This window comes from Micropterus salmoides, unplaced genomic scaffold (genome assembly GCF_014851395.1).
Source record: "Micropterus salmoides isolate LMB-PRFRI ecotype aquatic unplaced genomic scaffold, ASM1485139v1 Ms_hic_scaffold_12, whole genome shotgun sequence".
Classification (NCBI taxonomy): domain Eukaryota; kingdom Metazoa; phylum Chordata; class Actinopteri; order Centrarchiformes; family Centrarchidae; genus Micropterus; species Micropterus salmoides.
Genome location: NW_024040263.1, coordinates 7877787 through 7896269, shown reverse-complemented (window position 1 = coordinate 7896269; position 18483 = coordinate 7877787). Strand labels below are relative to the sequence as shown.

At 41.8% G+C, this 18483-nt stretch overlaps 1 protein-coding gene across 2 annotated transcripts in view; it reads right to left on the bottom strand.

Annotated features, from left to right (window-relative positions):
• The window catches only part of znf827 (zinc finger protein 827), a 70705-nt gene that overhangs the window by 7591 nt on the left and 44631 nt on the right, over nt 1-18483 (bottom strand). For both annotated transcript variants that reach the window (XM_038713139.1, XM_038713138.1), the window contains exons 6-12: nt 16119-16361; nt 12421-12475; nt 12160-12260; nt 6011-6142; nt 4512-4683; nt 3602-3768; nt 650-859 (exon numbers count right to left, since the gene is read on the bottom strand). In XM_038713139.1, the coding sequence (XP_038569067.1) occupies nt 650-859; nt 3602-3768; nt 4512-4683; nt 6011-6142; nt 12160-12260; nt 12421-12475; nt 16119-16361 (1080 nt within the window). The remainder of the gene's footprint in view (nt 1-649; nt 860-3601; nt 3769-4511; nt 4684-6010; nt 6143-12159; nt 12261-12420; nt 12476-16118; nt 16362-18483) is intronic.

The following is an 18483-nucleotide window of genomic DNA, read 5'->3' as shown; positions in this document are numbered from 1 at the left end:
TGCTTTGGAGAAAAGTGTGAGCTAAATAAATAAATGTAAGTGTATTTGGTCCGTTACCCAGAGTGAGCAGCTTTCTGACCAAAGAGCTGTTAAAGTGTTACGTCTTTGTACATTTTCAAATAATTAAGGTGATTATACTTTTTTCTGCCAGTTAGAACAGTTCTGGTTGTTTCACATTAAAGATAAAAGCATTTTTCCTGTGAGCCTCTAACTGGGTTGAAGTGGGCGGGGCCAGCTGGAAAAAGACGATGTTGCATACTTTTGTGCACTTACTAGTTGGTGGGTTGTTTGACGTCAATCAAATCTGATCAAACCACAGCCACACTGCCTCGATCAAGCTAATTAGCTTAGTTTTTGAATGATAAACTCTTCTTTAATAATACCTGCTGGATTTTATTGTTGCCCATTCAGTCGTGCATATATATATATATATATATATATACACATATATATATACACACATATATATACACACATATATATATACACACATATATATATATACACACATATATATATATATATATATATATATATACATATATATATACACACATATATATATACATATATACATACATACACACACACACAGGTGCTTTCAAATGATGAAGCGTATCTGGTTGCAATAGTTCCTACAATTCCTTGCCTTTGTCAGACTTGTCCTCAGTCCCTGATCCCGAGTGGCTTCCGGAGCTGGACTGGCTGCCTGCGGAGGAGGGCGGGGCAAGCAGGCCCCTGAGTTCTTCGTTACCATGGGTGAGATCTCCGCCCTCCGAGCTGTTGAGTGAATCGCTGAGGGCCGAGAGGGATGAGGACGTGCTCTTGGTCTCGCTGAGGGGACTCCTTGAGTTCAGACCTGGACACAAGAGGACAGATAGCGGAAAGTAAGACATCTTTATCATCATTATTGAACTCAATGTTGTGGGGGGAAAAATTGTTCCAGCTCCAACTAAAGAAAATTTAATAACTGAAAACATTGTGGGGCATGCTTGAAAGCAGTTTCAAGAACCCCAACGTTGTTAGGTACATGCATACACACACTGACATACACACAAACAGAATACAAGCAGGCAGCCTCCACAGTCCTGCACTCTGACTGAGGCCCTACTGCCAGTCAAATCAAGATGCAGTGTGCTTTTATTGATCCCCTTCTCTAAGTCTGCAATTCACTGGGAAGAGAGAGGGAATTAGAAGGGGAGGGGGCGCAAGGGAGGGAGGGGTGAGGAACGTGGGTCATGGCCAAAGGAGCTAAGATGGCGGGAGCATCTCAGGGCACAGCTCAACAAAGGGCATTCACTCAGGAAGTGAGTGAAAAAAAGGGAGAAAGGGCTGCACAGATCCTGAAATGGTTGACTTATCTTTTTAATACAGGCACACACACACACACGAGACTAAAACCTACAGGAATGCAGAGCAATCCAGCAATAGAAGATGTGATTAATTTCCTTCAATCAAATAAATATACCAGGGTCGTTCACAGCACAGTCTTTGCAGAATATTGAATACAGTATTGAACCGACGTGAGGAAGCTTTTATCTCCTCTACTGCAGTATTTAACATACACTTGCCTTCTATTACAATATCCAAAAGGCTAATGGCACAGAATGTAGGCAGCCAGTGGGCCTCGACCTTGAAACACCAACTGAAAAACTTTCAATTTTCTCTCTCACCCAATATTTTCGCCTGCGATCGCCCGGCAACATTCGTGATATAGGAATGGAAATAAAGAAGCTAACTCAGCACTATCTGCCAAAGTATCCAGGGTAGATACCAAAGAATACTGTCACCACCAGGATTCACAACCTCCACCCCTACAGAGAAGGTCATCCAACCAACCCCTTCCCCATGTAGAGTCCAGTCTTCGCAGGGGGTCAGTTTGAACTAGACACCTGTTGAGCTCAGCCATCTCATGCCTGGGCGTGTCCACACAGTTGACCAGATAACTAGCCTTAATTTACAGACCATCAGGATTCACTCCAGGCGGTGCTCTATCTCCCATACGCTCTGAAGTATACACACTTAAACAAACAGGGCTGGACCAAGAGAAATTATTAAAATCTCCACATACAGAAGGTAGAATACAGGAGCCACACTCCTGTATATTTCTTCTGTGTTTGGCGGTGGTGTCCATCTTGTGTGAGACTGAGATAAATGCCAAGCCAGGATGAGAGACTTTAAAGATGGCCACAGTGGCATCGTAAACCCAGCTCGTCTCCAAAGGACCCAAGGCCTATTGATTTTTTCCCCTCAGGCACGATAAGGGCCAACCTTCTCAGATAAACAAGGCCACTGTGGCCTCTGAAAGACCCCTCAGCTGTCTGGGCCGGACAATCCCACCCACACACACACAAATACAAACACACATTCAGGAACAGTGAGTAGAGCAAAACGTCGGCAATAAACTGGACAAAGCTGTTTTAGACAAAAACACTCATATCGACCACCAGGGGTTCACACCAGCAGCTTTAAAAGTCCAAAGAAGGTCGACTGGAGGAGGCTTGTTTGTGAAACCCAATTCTACTGCTTGTCTTTCTCTGCGCCCTCTGAACTGAGACAGAGCCGTGTGTTTAGGAAGTGTAAATTATTATTACATTAGTTTTGACTTGAAACAGTACATATTTAAACAGTGATGTTTATTGTGTTGGTTCTGTTGTAAAGCACACTAAATTCTGAGATGAAAGCAGAGCTGAAACATTTGTCAGTTAGTTGATATCTGTACAGATTTTGCTACTCGATTAATCATGTCATTTTTTTTTTTAACAAAATGCCAAAAAACATTTGCACACTGAATGTCCTTTTTTGGTTGGAGAAAACAAGCTATTTACATGTGTCAATTCGGTCATCTTAATTTTTTTAAAGACCAATTGGTCAACTACACATATAGATAATGATTAGCCGCAGTCCTAAATTAAACACTGACTGTAAGGGAACAACAGTTTGAGCTTCAATCTGAGGGTGTTTACATACCTGTACAAATTAAGCGAACAGCGTAGGAATTGTAACCTTATCGTTGGACTATGTATAAAAAGGCAGCAGTTCTTAAAACTGAAGCTGAAAGTCAGCTCTTTAACCTCAGCCATTGTTTAAATTTAAACCCCATGTGTTGAAGCACAGAGCCAAAACAATAGAAAATGTGTCACTGTCCAAGTACTGCACTGTATTTCTATTCTGAGCTGTGAACAAGAGCCACAATGTGTAAGCTACCACCCACTCTAACATGTGAGAGTAATTTTGAAAATAACTCCATAAATCATTTTTCTACGAGTTGAATCATCTACTTTTCTTCTATCTAGTACATGTTTGAGCACCCGGCACGAACACCTGAAACAAGAACATTACACCCTAGAGCTGAAACAAATAGTCGATTAATCAAAGGTCGAAAACAGCAACAGTTTTGATAATCAATAAATTTTATGTATTTGAGTGTCAGATCTGAGGATTTGCTGTGTGTCTTTGTTATGTAGCAGTAATAAATTACATTTGTTAATAAAAAATTTGAAGTCACTGAGGGGTGTTTTTCACTATTAGACAAAGGCTATCCTATTAATTCTGTCACTCAGAACCAGTGGACCACCGTGCATCATCAGGGAGTCTGTACCTGCATGTCCAGTACTAATGTGGTTCTTCATGTCGTTCTCCTCCATGCAGACATAGTCGCAGACGCTGCAGCAGAGAGAGAACATCCACTGCTCCTTGTCCACATGGAGCGACATGTGGCTGACAAACTGCGCGTTCAGCTCCGTCTGGAAATCACACACATGGCAGCTGGACAGAGAACAGAGAGGAAAAGGAAGGAAGATGGTGAGAATAACGAGGGAGGTGGGGGAGGGACAGTCAGCTTTAGTGTTATATTATGTCCGCATAAATTGGTAAGTGGTACAGAGTGGATAAATAAGATAATTGAAAATGAAATATTTCCACACTACAGACATGCCGCTATTGAACTCTCCTCATTATTAGCCCCATAAAAGCATTAAAGCAATAGTATGATATTTTAGGAAATACGCTTATTCACTTTCTTGCTGAGAGTTAGATGAGAAGACTGAGAAAACTCCTGTTTGTGTGGTAAGTATGAAGCTACAGCTAGGAGAGAGTTGGTTTTTGCACAGATTAAACAAAATAAGGTTTCACATGTTAATTAGTGACACTCAGAGGTGCTGGCAGATGGATTTATTTATTTTTTTACCTTTGGACAGAGCCAGACTGGGTGTTCCCTCCTGCTTCCAGTCTAAGCCATCTCTCTCCTGGCTGTAGCTTCATACTGTATTACTGTATTACTGTCTAACTCTTGTCAAGAAAGTGAATTTCCAGATAAATTATTTACAAAAATAGACAAGTTGAAAAACAAATGAATAAAATAGAGCAGTTGGGGAGAAACAAAAATCAAGAAATATATCTTTGTATAATTAGGCATCAAACAGCAGATACAGATCATTGATTCCAACCTCTGATGTTGGCTCAAGACATCTTAAACAGAGCTGGGGGTTGCGTGTTTTGGTCTGTACTACCTGTAGTAGTAGGGGCAGTTCTTGCGCTCGGCAGAGTCTGCTGTAACGGCACTGACGATCTGCTCAGCGTCGGTGTTGACCAGCTTGACAGAGTGGATGGTCAGGTGCTGATTGAGGTTCGCCCTGCACTTGGCTGCGTAAGGACACAGGTGACACTTGTACTTCCTCTCTTCTGCAACAAAATAGACACAGACAAAAGACCTCAGGTTACTGTAAATATTACCTCAGATGATATTTCATTAAGTTGCGCTCAGCCTCTGAGCCTTTAAAGCAAGCTTAAACCTAATTACTTAATGCCTAACCTGCCTCACCTTTGCCTGACCCGAGCTGTAATTCTGATTCTGGCGAGTGGAAGAAAAAAAAAAAAAAAAGTCTGACAAAATCAGCCTTTCAGTGAGGGACCTGGATATGATGGTGAAAATATGACGCATGTACAGACACAATCTTACCTTATTTGTGAGTACTATAAAATCAAATAAACAAAGAAATCTAATGCAAAACCCCCCACAATCTATCCTTTTATCTCAAAACAAATCTACATAACACATCTTCTCCCTCTAGCTCCCCCTCAAAAGCACACACACAAACACACACACACACACACACACACACACACACCATTTGCCCCAAGGACATGAAGCCAGGCAACCTTTATGTCGCCGGGGAAACCAAAAAGACCATCACACTGACATATGCCCCTGCTTCTGCTCTCTGTGGTGTGGCCAAGCTGTTCACAGCCAACACTCTCAGATGGTGTGTGTGTGCGTGTCGTGTAGTGTGTGCACGCAAAATGTGAGAGCATGTCCAATTGTGTGGGGGCATTTTGTACACGAGTCTCCATTTGTGCGCCCAGTGATTTAGTCTGCAATCCCAAGTAGGTTGCATTCATTTCTAATCCAGAATTAATTTGGTTTAAATAAAATTGTAGAAGCAGGATATTTATTAATTTTTTTACCCCCTAAATAAGGGCTGGGAGAGGGATTGCAGACAGTTGTGGGGTAGAATGGATCAATTGAGAGCAAAGAAGGGCCAAGTTTGAAAACAGTGTAATCAGGACACGAGGGAGAGTACAGCCTCATCCTCAGGAAGTCTCCCGTGTCTGTGCGTGTGAGAGAGAAAGTGAAAGAGGGAAACAATCGTGGCTGCATCAGAATTACTGGGGAGTGAGTGTGTGTGTGTGTGTGTGTGTGTGTGTGTGTGTGTGTGTGTGTGTGTGTGTGTGTGTGTGTGTGTGTGTGTGTAGATAGTCCGTAAGGCATCCCTCTAGCTGGGTAATTAGACGGGCAGTTTTCCCAGTGAGACTAATCATGGTAGTAATCTCTTTAAAGGAAGGGTAATCTAGTCTGGTAAGCCTTATTTATTTACTGTGGGCAGCACAAACACAAGCACACACGCACAAACACAGAATCTATATGTTGACTAAGAGATGCAAATGTACGCGTGAATGTGCGGCGGCGGGCACATACGCTAACAATTTAATTTTGTACGTGTCTATTTACCTGTGTGTAGAGACAGATGTCTAGAAAGAGTCTGCTGTCTACCAAACACCTTGCCACAGATGGGACAGGGGAAGAGCTGCTCATTTAGTCTCCACTGGGCAATCCCGTTTCCCGGCTCATCCTTTTCTGAGTCTGGAACACACACACACACACACAAATGCAGAAAACCATACTCATCATTCACCGCTGACACAATCAGCCACAGAAGCATCTGCAGGTAGACCAAAGACTTTGAAGTCACGCTGCTATAAATCAAACAAAGTAACTTAGGTTCAGTATGTATTGATGTTGAAAACCGTAACTACCAAACCATAACACACTGCTGTGGTATGTGCTTATGTAACGAGGGTGGTGTTCTTAAAATTATTAGGTCATCTTAATTTTATCCATCTTTTCTCTGAAGTACTGAAGGCATTTTTCGTTTTTTTCCAATAGTAGTATGTCTGAACCACTACGACGCTCCAATTATACCAGATTTAACACCAGTCAAGCAGCAGGAAGTATACCACACAGGACATGGTCTTGTTTCTTCCATTCATATTTTTTTAAGAAATACTTTGCTTTCCTACCAAGAATTAGATGAAAAGATTGATATTTAATTAAGTTCTGTACTTAAGTACAAATTTGAGGTATTTTCTTTTCATGCCACTTTCTACTTACTCCACTACAAGAGGGAAATATTGTCCCCTACATTTATCTGACAACTTTTATTACTTGTTACTTTACAAATTAAGATTTATACATACAAAACATATGAAGAGTATATCAAAGATGACGCTTTGTTATAAATTAAACTGCCTAACTGACTAACAGCTGAAACGATTAGAACAGAAATTTATTGCCAACTATTTTGATCATAAAACATCATACATTGATGATACATTTAAAAGTCATTTTTCTTTCTGTAAAAAATATTTCATGATTTCAAGATTTGCTGCTTTTCCTTTTAAATTATTCTTATAACTTCAACAGATTTTTAATAATGTTGCGGTTTGGACTGTTGGTTGGACAAAACAAGCAATGCAGAGGTGTCACGAAGAGCTCCGGGAAATTGTGACTGCATTTATTCCTTATTTTCAGAATTTTTACAAACCAAACAACCAATCTATTAACCGGGAAAAAAATAAAAATAAAAATCAGCAGATTAATCCATAATGAAAATAATCATAGTGCAGTCCGATTCAAGAGTTTAACTTGAGCTGCACCTCAACCACCTACAACAGAAAAATCTTGCTTTTACATAAATGCATTATTAAACTTATAATTATCTAATGTTAACAGTCACATGGGACATTTTTCTGCATTAAGTACTTTTAATTTTACTAAGTACATGTCCCTGATAATACTTACATACTTGTACTTAAGCAACATTTTCAATGCAGGACTTTTACTTGCATTATTTCTACAGTGTGGTATTAGTACTTGGTTTTGAATACCTCGTCAGCCACTGGATACCACTCGCGCGTCTGTCCACTATATATGAAGCTGCAGCCAGCAGGCAGTTAGCTTAGCTTAGCACAAAGGCTATAAACGAGGGGAATCAGCAGGCTAGCCGAGGCACCAGGAAGTGACTGCGTCTGGCACATGACCCCCAACAAGAGCCAGGCTAGCTGGGTATGTAATACATACATGAAATAAGATGATGTTCTACCCTTTTTATTTACAGTCTATGGTTCTACCCAGCTATAATAATGTCATACAGTATTCTCTTTCTGTGAAGGTGCCCAATCCCTCCTACGGAGATTGTGTAGTTTTTCCCATGCTAACCCTGCATATATTAAATTCGCTGCTTCTGGCCTCCACCTTACTGCACGGACCGGCAGGGACAAATGACACAGACAAGAATTTAAGAGATGACACAAAATATAGATGCAATCCGAGAGTGAAAGACACAATACATTCACATAACAAGAAGTGGAGGGAAATTTTATCTATGGTTAATGAATGGTTCTTCCTTTAAGATTCAGTGTCACACACCAAAGTATAACATTACATTCACTCATTTGGCTGCTTTAAATCATGGCAACGTATCACATAGCCAAAGACTAGAAGGTAACAGCAGTAGGCTGATCTGTGAAAACGTGCCACAAATCTATTCCTCATTTTTCCTGACATTTCTATTTAGTCTCATTCTCTTCAGTATTCACTGTGGGCTAATTTGCTAACCCACAAGACTGAAACCTGTCTGCTACCATTTGACAGATGCTCCTTGTCTAGCCTGCGGGTGGGATGCAGTGCAAATGCATTCTTAATGTCAACAGCAAGCACTAGTCCTTTGCTCTAAAGCCTGCAGCATACACATATCACTGTAGCTCTCCTTACTGTATGTCACCCCCGCTCCCTCCCACCCAGCACCCCTCATTCAAAGAAATAAAAAGAACGAGAGTGACTATTTTCAGGTTCTTTGATGGAATCTGAAGAATTGAAGTTTCTGCTTTGAATTAAACCTCATTCTTGTGAATAGAGTAATTCACAAGGGTGAAAACATGTAGTACTTTCGCAGATGATGGCAGGATTTCTTTTTTACTAATTGTCTATATTGTTCAGAGAGCATGCTATACAGATTGGCCTTGGTGAAAAACCTTTGTATTGGCAAGGCTTTGGAAAACGGAAAAGGGTTCTTTAAGTTACTCTGAGTTTTATTTTCAGCGTTCATAAAGGATGGAGAAACTGTGCACCTCTGTTTCTCCTTCTCGCTATAAAGTTTTGATTCTTTGCAGATCAATCAGAAAATCAGTGCATCTAAGAAAAAGGAAACTTTAAGTCACATAATGCACAGTTTATATTCAACAGCAAATTGTGGTAGCTCCAGGTGGTGTGAAACGATATTTTACTGTTGTTGCAATGACTCACAAACCCTGGAGCATTTTTTCCGTATCCGTGTCACATATTTAACCCCCTATTTTGCCCTCTACATACTAACTTGTGAATTAACGTTTATTTGCTTTTATTTGTGTCGCACCATACCTCACGCAACATTTTGGAACTGTGGAAGCAAAATACAGCACATTTGGTTTTGATTCAGGCACACAACATATTTAAATTCTTATTCTTGGTTAGTGTACTTACATATGCCAAGTATCTGTTACATACACAGAGAGTTGAAAGGTATATAGGGACATAAGGGTGCATGTGCACTACCTACAGGCATCTTTTGTAATTTAGGTAATTAATGTACCACAAAAAGATTGTCAGTCAGATCTATAATAGAATTCCAAGAAATACTAAATTGTTCTGAAGGGAATAACGCAACTTTTATAACTTCGAGCACCGAAAGAATATATTTATGAACTCAACTTTGGGGAGATACATCAAGTTCAGACTGCATTTGTGTAAGTAATGCTTACTTCTTTTCTTTCTAGGAAATGTAGTTTCCAAGATACAAGCAGTGGACTGTAGACTATGAAATCTTCAAGGGTAATTTCTGTATTTTTAAACCTGGGTCCTATTTTCACATATTTTTTGAACCCGGCTGCAGTGGCTGCCACGTATTCCTTCGGGGCAATTGTGCCCGTCAAAATTACTCCCACAAAAAGGGCTTCTTTTTGCCAATGACAGGCTCAGACTGTTATACAAGTTGCCTGACAATTTCATGGAAAGGATCCCTACGAGTAACATGCGGTGACACCTTTTGTTTTTAACATAAAACAGAAGTCTGGCTCAAGGACAATTCTTACTCTGAAATCTCGTGGGACGCTGGTGGAAACATGAGTCAGAGTTGGAGAGGGGAGTTTGTTTTGTTGGAGTAACGTTAGGAAATAGTCTTCTAATTGTGAACGGAATATCTTTATCTCCTTTTTACTGTGGCTCAGTGATTCGCCACTGTAATACAGGTGAGTGAAGGGTGAATGTGTGATGGTAAATGCATGGAAATGGACCAGTGTAAAGCAACATTTGGTAGGAAAGTAAGGGAATAATCAGCAAACACAGTGTGTATGTTTGTGGTTCCTCACACGGAGTAAAGCCAAACAGGTGGCGAAGGTGTCCCAACACTAGACATGTCAAGAAACTTGAGTTACTGCGATTTTGGTGACCCCCTGTGGAATCTGCCTCTTACCATGACAGTTGCCCTGACATCTGACTACGACTGTTCAACCGATTCACACTTCTTTTCCCTGAACTCACTGTCTGTGTACGGCTCATTCTTAGAATCCTAGACCTTCTTACTGAGCTTGTAGCTAAAGCTTAGCACATAAAAGCATTAACTTGTCCTGACTCACAAGTGAGACTAAGGGATAGGCCTGGTCAGGGCAGGGGCTCGAGGCCACGACCCGGCAAACACACTGATGATTAAGCCAATTAGGACCTTGAAGTGGTTAATGGTTTAATTAGTGCTATTAGAGCTGGGGAGAGGGGGACAGGGAGAAGAAATGGAGGCTTGTGCTAAACTCCAGACTGAGGGGACAAAACAGCAAACTCCAGAGGTCACACAAACTCCTACTCATGTATTCTTTCTTTCTTCCTAAAGGGAAAAGCTCACAATACATAAATAGTTGTTGGGCTCACACATCATTAGCAGCCATAGTCAACACTGTCAAATACATTATTAAAATATCTGCAGTAATGATGTTAACATTTTCCATTTAATACGCAAAAAGTTTCACAGCCACCAATTCTAACTCATCACTCACAAATCTTTTAACAACCAGTAAATTATATGTACCAGTAATACCACAATAAACTTAGTAAAACCTATGAGCCTCTATAATGCCAGGCCCAAAAAGTGTGATGGCTGGGGTAGGAAAGGTGAACTAACAGGAAAGGATGGGAAAGTTCAACTAGGACAGAAAATCTGTGTGGTTAAAGATCTGCTTTCCTCCAGTTATAATTAGAAATGCTTACCAATACCTGGAGCAGGGGGGAACTAAACAGGGATAAAAACAAAATGAAGACAGAAAAGAGGAAAGAAAAGAGGAAAGCAGTACAACTGTAAAAGAGTGAGCAGAAGAGGCTGGATCTGAAGCTTAAAACACACAGGGGAAAGGGGAGGTGGGCTGGGCGAATTAACTTTCAGGACACTCTTGACACCCAGAAGCCAATCAGATTTTCATTAACTGGCAGAGGGACAGGCAAAGCTGGCACAAGCTAATTAACCTCTGGATCTCTCACTGCCAAAGGAACATGGAGGGAAGTTCTTGGATGCCAGGGAAGAGGGGAGGAGAGGGAGACAGGGGATGCCCTGGGCAGAAGCCTTCAGGTTGGGGAAATGCGTGAGAGTGCAGAGAGGCCGGACGGAGCTCTAAATATGAAACAGGGAGAGGGGGTTTGCCAGGAGAGGAGGGTGAGATCATGTGAAATTGGAGGTGGTTAATTGTGATGTGTCCTTGTGGCCGTATACTCAGATTTAAAGGGGTCTTCACGTGTAGTTGGATGTTAAGTAGCTCACCATGCTACAGAGCTTGTGTGCGAGTGGGTGAGAGTGAGTGTGTTGTCTGTGTGCACGGAGGGTCTATAAATGCCAGCACACTGCATGTGTATATTTACATGTGTGTGTATAATGAGCATCTCTGTATAATCTATTAATTCTCCAAAGCTACAGTGAGAGTAACATGAACCCTTGGACCTGTCTTTAGATACTGTACTATCAATGAAGCAGCAGTATTGACCTGCTTTTACCAGCTGCAGATAACTTTTCTTTCCATCCATTAGAGATAATATTTGGGCAAAACGGTAAAACAATGAACATGGACAAACATAAAGACACTGGGGCTGCAACTAATGATTGTTTTTATTAGTGATTGAGTCATTTAGTCAATGAAATGTACAACAGAAAGTGCCATTCACAACTTCTTAGAGCCCAGGACGATGTCTTCAATTAGCTTGTTTTGTCTGACAGACAGTCTAGAACCTAAAGATATTCAATTTACCATCATATCAATAGCAAATATTTACATTTGATAGGCTGGAACCAGAAAACGTTGGTCATGTTGCCTTGAAAAACATGCTTAATGGATTATCACAATAGTTGCCGATTAACTTTCTGTCGACTGACCAATTGATCAAATCCGCTAAACACAGCAGCTGTAAAAGACATAATATGAGCAAAGCCCATCCATCCGCTGCCTGATACAAAGTCCTAGTGATATGTCCACGTTCCTATACTACTACTCTAGTCATGCTCCTGCGAGTGTGTTTTACATGTGTCTTACCATGAAATGCTGCCCTGGTAGAAGAGCTGGCCTCTGCTGGGGAAGAGCTCTTGGAGCGCGAGTTAAAGGGTGATTGTCTGAAGCACTCGTCCAGAAATGGACTGAAATATGATACATAACACTAACAGTTACATAGCTACTAAATTAAACACATATTCAAACTCTATGTAAAAATGCAGTGCATCTCCCATCATGAATCTTTGAATAAATAATTCATGTTATGTAAAACTGAGAACAACCTTTCGGAGGCAAAACACTCACCTGTTTATTCCCACCATGTTACTGTCTTTGTGGTTGTTGGATTTGCTGACTTTTTCTAAAAAAACAAAAACAAAATCATGTATAATTCCAGTCAATACCATATAATTTTTATATATTTCTATTTCATTTTCTATTTATTCAGTATACCGTCTAAGTCCGACCCCAAAGACTTTTAAACAGACACATATATGATATATATGACCACATGTTATCTAGTTCTATATTTAGGTCACATGATGACAACTGAGCCATCTCTATGACAAACTTGGTCAATGAAGAAAATGGTTGGTGGCTCCATAAAAGGCTACTAAGTGGACGTTGAGTTAAGAAAATAGTGTTTCCAAGGTCATGAATGAATTTTCACACTCAATTTATTTTATTAAAATTAATTATAAATAATATTTTAAGTCCTGAGTCCACTGAAGGGAACAGATATTTAGATGTAACGAGCTGCCTCGATAAATTGCTCTGTTCTTATGGAACAGAGAAACAAACGCTATATGATCCTGATTCCTAAACATTTAACTCAGCTAGTAAAGCACAGGTTCGCCATGCCAGCAGGGGTGTACTGGCCATCTGGACAAGTGGGAGTCTCTATTGCGTCTGCAGACCTGTGGGCCGAAAGTTAGCCCAACAACACCAATATGAAAAGATTTTTAATTTTTTTTAATAATGTGCATGGCTTGTCAGATCTGGTCGTCTACCCAGATGGCACGTGTGTGTTTGTGTACGGTTGCGCCCTTGTATGTAAATGGAGAAAACAAAATATTACTAACACCTTTCAACATTCTATAGTCCAACACAATGCCACTGACTGTGGCCTCAAAAACTGCACAAGAGCTGAATCATCGCCCACTAGCATAATGTCAAGAAAAAGTGAAGATTATAAGCTTGAATAGGTTAGGTTTTATTATTTTTATTTGATTACATTGTACAGATCAACTTAATAGACCAGTACCCTGTGTACAATACTATTTAAAGCCGTTGGGCACACAGGAAAAGTCTGTTAAAAGTTTTATCAGGGCAAAAATATTATAATATATCATGATAGGAATAAATAAAAAATGTGTGTCCGACTGGTGATTATCAAACTCATTTCAAACTGGTGTCTAACCTGCAATGCAGAGTTTTCCGCACACATCAGCACCTGATGGTAATTGACTGGATTGTTTGTCTCTTCTTTTCCCAACTTCTAAAAGCCAACATGGCAATGTGCTGCTCAGATTAATTAATGCAAAGTGATCGTACAATGTGATTGATCAATCACTCACCTGCTGAGCTGGATCAGACCACTCCTGACGATTAACAAGCCTAATATATTTCACAAAAATGTAATAATTTCTCCTGACATTAGTGGAAGCCCTCTATATTACAGGCAAGGCGGGATGCCTTCTCTATAAAATTCTGTGGGAAATCCTACAACCCTTGCTCATGCTTTCCAAAAAGCCTTGATGGCTTTGAGGTTCCTGCAACTTTAGACTCTTGGCAAACGTTCACACCTGTCCTGCTGGCAGGACACCTGTCCTGTAACATATTAAGCAAGTTCTCCATAATCTGTTTACATACACACATTTCTGTTGCATGCACCTGTACTGATACAAGTAGAAAACGGAGGGCACCTCTGTATACCAGAGATCCTGAGTGCTGTTTCAGAGTCACATTAGGTCCAACCATAGACTATATATAAGAAGTGGACGAAGTCATCGTGACGTCACCCATTGGTTTGTGGACTGACGTTTTCAAGTAACCAGCGTCACCGGACGTGATCATATTTGGACAAGAAGGTGGCCCCAGCGGCCGTCTGTGGAGCTAGCTAGCTTGCTTAGCTAGGTGCATCTGTAATTCACGTTAACTGTCATCTTAACAGGGCTGACAACTTTGTCTAGCGAACAACAGTCTTTAAACTAAATGTACTCACCAGAGAGAGTGAACAGCCAACTCCTAATAAGCTTTTCAACGGCGCTGGTTAACTTTACACAGTGCCGTAGGTACGAGTCACTCTAGCCTGATTGACAGGTCGCCATGGTAACGATTTCTCAATCATAAACAAACCGGCCCTGAAGCATACTCTGCTTTATGGTCTATTTTCCTCTAAATGGGACCATAATTTACTAAATGAACATCATGCTGTTTTGAAGAAGACATGAAACTAGCGATTGAGACCATAAACCCATTAGGAAAGTGTTTACTGAGGTAATTATTCAGGTGAGAAGCAGGGTCATTTTACCATTATTTCTATTGGAACTGGACTTCTTTTTGCAACCAGAAGAGTCGCCCCGTGCTGGCCGTTCAATAGAATGACTTCCGCATTGGATTCACGTCTCAGACCGGAAGCTTCCCGCTTGGGTCCAACACTGAAGCCCATGATGAACTGAATACTTGTCCAGTATAACATAGTAGCCATGTCTAGTTGCTCACAGAGTGCTTGAGTCTTAGAAACCTTAAAATAATTTGTATTTAAGTGGTAAGTAAAGCGAGACTTGTAAAATCAGCTAATACCACTACTTGGCTGTCTGATGTGACATGATGGGTTTTCAGTATTCAGTGGTAAAGAGCACTATACAAAATGCCTGAGAATGGAGCCATGTGTGTGAGTTTCAAGGCGATGTACTGAAGTGAATTTCAAAGCTGCAACCATCTCAGTGTTCAGAGCGACCTTGCTACTGATGTGCCTCTGAGGTCCTACTGCTCTGGGTAATTCATATTGATTGCTCATTGTGTGACAGCAGCCCACTCTGTTACAGTCCCCCTCACATTCAAACCCAGTTATAAGGGGCCAGTTGTCGCTGTTGCCAGGCTAGTGATGCCCTGGCCTCCCTGGGTGGGCATACTGTGTACCCCTGGTGCCCTCTCTACCCTCTTTATCCTCTGCCCCCTCCCACCCCACACCTAAACTCCCCACTCCGTCACACTGCTCGCCAAGGACAGAGGTCTCTTTCCACGTTGCCATGGAGATGCCGCACGGGAGAAATGTAAAGAGAGGGAGGGAGGGGAAGTGCAGGGGGAGAGCGTGTGCAGCCAAGTGTGCTTGAGCCGGCATGTCTGAAAACGAGTCAAGGGAGGGAGAGAGGGAGAATGAGAGAAAGGAAGAGAGGGGGAGGGGGGGGTGCATTTGTGCAGACACCACTCCCCATGGGGCCTTGTGTGATTGTGTAAAAGGTGTGCATGCAAGACACTGTGGGAAAGAAAGACTGTCAATGTGTGAATTTGTGAATATGGGTGAGCGCAAGAAGAGAGAACAAGGAAAAGGATTTTACATGAGATTGTTTCTCTATATGGCATTTAAGCGCGAGCGATCAGAGGCTGGGTACAGCTGGGGTCACAGCCTAGGACTACAAGCACCCCCACCCACGCGCGCACACACACACTCACATGGGCACCTTTTCTCTGGGGGTGATGGTTTCACCTCAAAGCTTTGTCTTAATCTACCAATACAAACAGCTGTATGTTGCTTCAATGTCATATTCATGGCCATAAAGGTAAAAAGCAGGATGTCAGTACATGTCATATAACTTTACTACAGTGCCACCAGAGGATGGAAATGGAAACATGTAGGTTTTATGGTGGTGTATCAAAAACAGTCCAAGGTTTACGCTACAGTGCTACAGGGAAAAAGAAGAAGAGAGAGAGTATGTGTGTGTGCGCGCGTGCGCACGCACGCACGCACGCACGCACGCACATGTCTTGAAGGAACATACCTGACAATTTGAACAGTAGTTCGGAGGCCATTTTGACCGATATGTCCTGGGAGAAGAGGTCTTTCTGGGGGCGGGCCAACGTCTCGGGTAGGTTACTCAGTGGCTCGCTCTTCTCACTCGCCCCTAAAGTGCTGAAGGCCAGCAGGTGAGAGGCAGGTGGGGTGAGTTCTGCAGGGGGCGGGTCCACCTCCATGGGCTCTGCCTTTACTTTCACCTTCTGGTACTGGGCATCTTTGTTGTTCTCTGCAGCAGAAGATTGAACAAGAGGACAATAACTGGTTAGACTCTGACTGAAGGGATTCACCTCTCACCTCTTATGTAACACGGGTTAAGATTTTGTTTTAATGAGAGAAGAGAAGTAGGTTACTGTGACCATTTTATGGATATACTCTCACTAACCAGAAAAATAGAAACTTGTGTATATGTATGTATGTATATATATACACAGTATATAACATGTATATGCATTCAAAGTCTTTTGTAATTTATTTGTAACTTAAATCAGTTTACAGAGACATAATGGACTGCCGTGAAATGTGTAAGGATCCATACTCTTTCACATTACTTTCAATGACTGCAGAAGAGTTTGAACACAAATGATTACACTGTACCTGCATATCTAATAAAGGCTTAATTTGATTTGTTTTCAGATTACACATCAGATGTGTTTATTGTCTTATTCACACAGCAAAACAAAACAATACAAAAACTAAATAAAACACGTTTCACCCGAATGCTACGTAAATCAAGCATCCGGCATACATGTTTAAAGATGTTGTATGAAGGGAATTGAAGCTCAAGTAGGGAAATCCAGTGAGCATGAGGAAACATGAGCATTGCCGTTAAAGCTGAGCTGAGCTGGTTAGCATCTTGCATCGTGTAATTATTAGGGCAGGAGGGCACCGGGAGGTCATACTCTCTCTTAAGGGGAGGGTTCCAGCAGCTCATTTAGGTTCACCGTAGAAAACAGGAAAGACACTAAAACACTTTAAGTGTTAACTAAGAAACAATGAATCTATGTTTATAATAACTACAGGTATTGGATATACGAGGCCCGTGATTGAAGGTAGGCGATACAACAGCCCAAACGGGTGAAAACAGCTGTTGACTCACTTCTCATACACAAGTTCAAAAGGTGAGGCGAAGAAGGCAGGCTAAAAATAGTCACGAATCTGTTAGGAATGTCCCGAGCCGATTTGCAGAATCAAACACTGACTCTCCCCTCTCTACGGATATTAATCAAAAAACTACAGGCTGCCATAAAAAAAATATTGAAAACTATTAAAACTTTCAGGCTATATTTTCTTAATGCACAGCTATTCTGTTGTCAGGAATTGGTTCCCTAATGGCCTCTATCGCTAAATTTACTAGATTAAATATAGGCCTGCTTTAGGCTACAGTAAGTATGCAATGTGCAGCTGTATCGTGAATGAATAAAATGTAGAAAGAAATTGCACTGGTACATCCCTTAGCATCTGTATATCCAAGGTATCCCATCTTTTGACTGTGGTGATGGCAGGAGGCGGCGTCTCAGTGTGGTGACAAGCAGGAGCAAGACAAAGCCCTGGGGTTGATACAGTGCTGCTGACACGGCGACTCAGCACGATTATGGGATATATGAATTTGGCAGGGCATCGGGAGCAGTGGGAGGGGCTGGGGGAGGTTAGAAGAGCTGGAGAAAGAGTGGGGAGGGAGGGACAGACAAAACAGTAACCCTGTGCTAACCCCGTCACCCCTCCCCTCACATTCTCCACTCTTCTGCTGAAGGAAGCCAGTGCGAGACACCAAGACTGGATCTACAGTACAATTTGCGCACGTGCAAGAGTATGTACTGAATCTGTGTGTATATATATACTACTGTGTTTATGTGGATGAATTAAAGTGTGAACTCCCCCTTGCCTCCTCCTCAAGGTCCAGGTGTCTGGTTTAGTGGTACTAGCCAGCATGTGGGGGACACTGACAACCATCAGCCTCACTAATCCCTTAATCAGGTGGCCAGAGTTGGCCAAGAGTAACCTAGGAGAGAGGCTGATAGAGGGGCAAAGCAGAGGAGGGGAGAGAGGGGAGAGAGGGGAGAGAGGGGAGAGACGGGAGGGCGGGGGGGGTAGGGGGCACTGCTCTGTAAGGGTCAACCAAGGGACACGCGAGCCTCCATCATTGGATCGCCACCCTAAAGACAGAAGCTGAGTGGACTGTCGTGCTGCAAAAACACGCACACAGTTGTACACAAAAACACATCCACATACGAAGGACGCTATATGTGCTTGAGCTCCCAGCGCCTGGACAAAGATGCTTACAAACCCAAAGAGCCATTACAGAGAAATCACATGACACGGAGAGAGAAAAATGTGTGATCACAAACATG